This window comes from Aplysia californica, unplaced genomic scaffold, assembly GCF_000002075.1.
Source record: "Aplysia californica isolate F4 #8 unplaced genomic scaffold, AplCal3.0 scaffold00134, whole genome shotgun sequence".
In the NCBI taxonomy this organism is placed as follows: Eukaryota; Metazoa; Mollusca; class Gastropoda; order Aplysiida; family Aplysiidae; genus Aplysia; species Aplysia californica.
Window position 1 is genome coordinate 1 of NW_004797404.1, and position 1981 is coordinate 1981.

Consider the following 1981-nt stretch of genomic DNA (forward strand, 5'->3'; position numbering starts at 1 on the left):
AAAAAATCTCCCCTCACCGTTCATCACCAGCCCCAGAGGGAATGCCTTCCAGCGTGCTCCCTAACTTGCTCATACAGGTGGGTGTCTATAACGTTACAAACAAAATTGTTAGGGGTGCAATTGATCGATTTAAACATTATCGGCTATCCCAGCTAAACGTTAGCAAATCGACGAAAACGGTTACTTGATCCTGCAAGAACTTGTTGATCAGTTCCTCGGTTAACCGAATGGTTTCTTAATTTCTTGATCATTCCTATTCGTTCACATTTTATTAATAAGATCAATGATGATTAGATTGATGATCATAATGATAATAAAGAGTATATGTTCTTTGCACTTTATTGCTGTTAAGTTTCTAAAGTTCGAATCTACCTCTACAATAATATCATATCCAGTAACGACCTCACCTTCTGTTTCCAAGCAGACTTAGGCTATTTAATATCTTGTCAGGATGTTTTATCATAATTGTCACCCCTTCCCTTCCCGTTCCCCTCCCCTCTCCACAACGCCCCCCTCCCCCTCCTCACCCCCTTCGCCCTTTTCTCATTTTTAATTAATCTTATATCCAGACCTTGGTGGAATTGTGCGAAGCGAACCCAAGCCTTTACGAAACCAACCAAGACTGTGCCCAGGTGGTAGACACGTGCTTGGCCTACTTCCCAGAAAATGAAGGGTGTAAGCTCTACGTCAGGGAGTGGTAGGTCTACTGTACTACTGGTGTTTTCTGTTTGTCTTGAGGGGCATAGGGAGGGAGAACAGATAGACAGACCAAAAGACAGACAAGCAGACAGACAGATAAACTGGCAGACGGAGACAAGGACAAAGAGACACTGAGAGAGAGAAAGGGGAGAGAGAGAGAGAGAGAAAGGGGAGAGAGAGAGAGAGAGAGAGAGAGTGTGTGTGTGTGTGTGTGTGTGGGAGGAGGGAGTAGCTCGGTATTCATGCTGGGGTGTTGTATCCCTATTAGCCTGGGTCGGAAGCCTACCTCAAAAAATGATCTAAACTGTGTCGATGGCGGCGTAGAAACATATACATCGTTTGTTACCTTCATGTCTATGTTGAAGTCCGAAAAGTGTGTGGTTTCTTCTAAAAAGTGAAGCAAGGTTCGGAACACTTAGAATTATATAATTCAGTATGTAAAGAAGAAGAAGAAGAAGAAGAAGAAGAAGAAGAAGAAGAAGAAGAAGAAGAAGAGTGAATCTTATTCCTAATAATATATTATATTCTAGCACATTTGCAGCATCTAAATGATCCATACGGTTTATATGCTGGTGTACTGATATGCTCATATTATTATTTCCCCTCCACCACCCACACCCACTAACCTCTGGCGATGCGGTATCGTCCAGTGGCGCCCGGAAGTACACGGAATGTGTCCAGAACCTGACCTTTGACCTCTGCAAGAACACCAATGACAGGGCCGAGGTCAACTTGGAATCCCTGAGGATCAGCAATCAGATGAGAGACGGCTGTAAAGGTAAAGTCCGGGGAGGGCATCGCTATAATAATATTATGATATAATTTTATGTCCAAATCGGTTGTGGTGGTTTTTTACTTGATCTTTTTCAGTTACGTTTCAGTAAGAGTTTTACGGCACTTGAAACACATAATTATAGGCCATATAAGTGCAGAAGATTAGGTGTGTTACTAGAGAGTGATTTACAAATTAAAGAATGAGGAGAGATACGGACGATAGTTGTTTGGTAGGAAAGAAGGAGCAAACATATCGGAGCATTTGGCAACTACTCTTAAGTTTATTTTAAAACGCTCGAGGACAATCGACACAAATTGTATCATTGGGAAAGGGGGGTAAAGGTAACAGCAATAGCAACAGTAGTATCAGCAGCAGCAGCAGCAGCAACAGCAACAGCAACAACGACAATTACTATGATAATAATTATAACAATAATTACAACACAGCAATAACAACAATAATAATATCAATAACAATAACAGCCTCAACAGCAACAACAACAACAAC

General features: G+C 41.6%; 1 protein-coding gene across 1 annotated transcript; it reads left to right on the forward strand.

Moving 5' to 3' along the window:
* Positions 1 to 30: 30 nt before the first annotated feature.
* LOC101863258 lies at positions 31 to 1469 on the forward strand (the record flags this gene model as incomplete). Its single annotated transcript, XM_013081508.1, is given in 3 exon segments — positions 31 to 77; positions 570 to 697; positions 1350 to 1469. Coding segments are annotated over 3 exon segments (295 nt in total), but the record flags the coding sequence as incomplete, so codon positions are not given.
* Between the last annotated feature and the right edge of the window lie 512 nt (positions 1470 to 1981).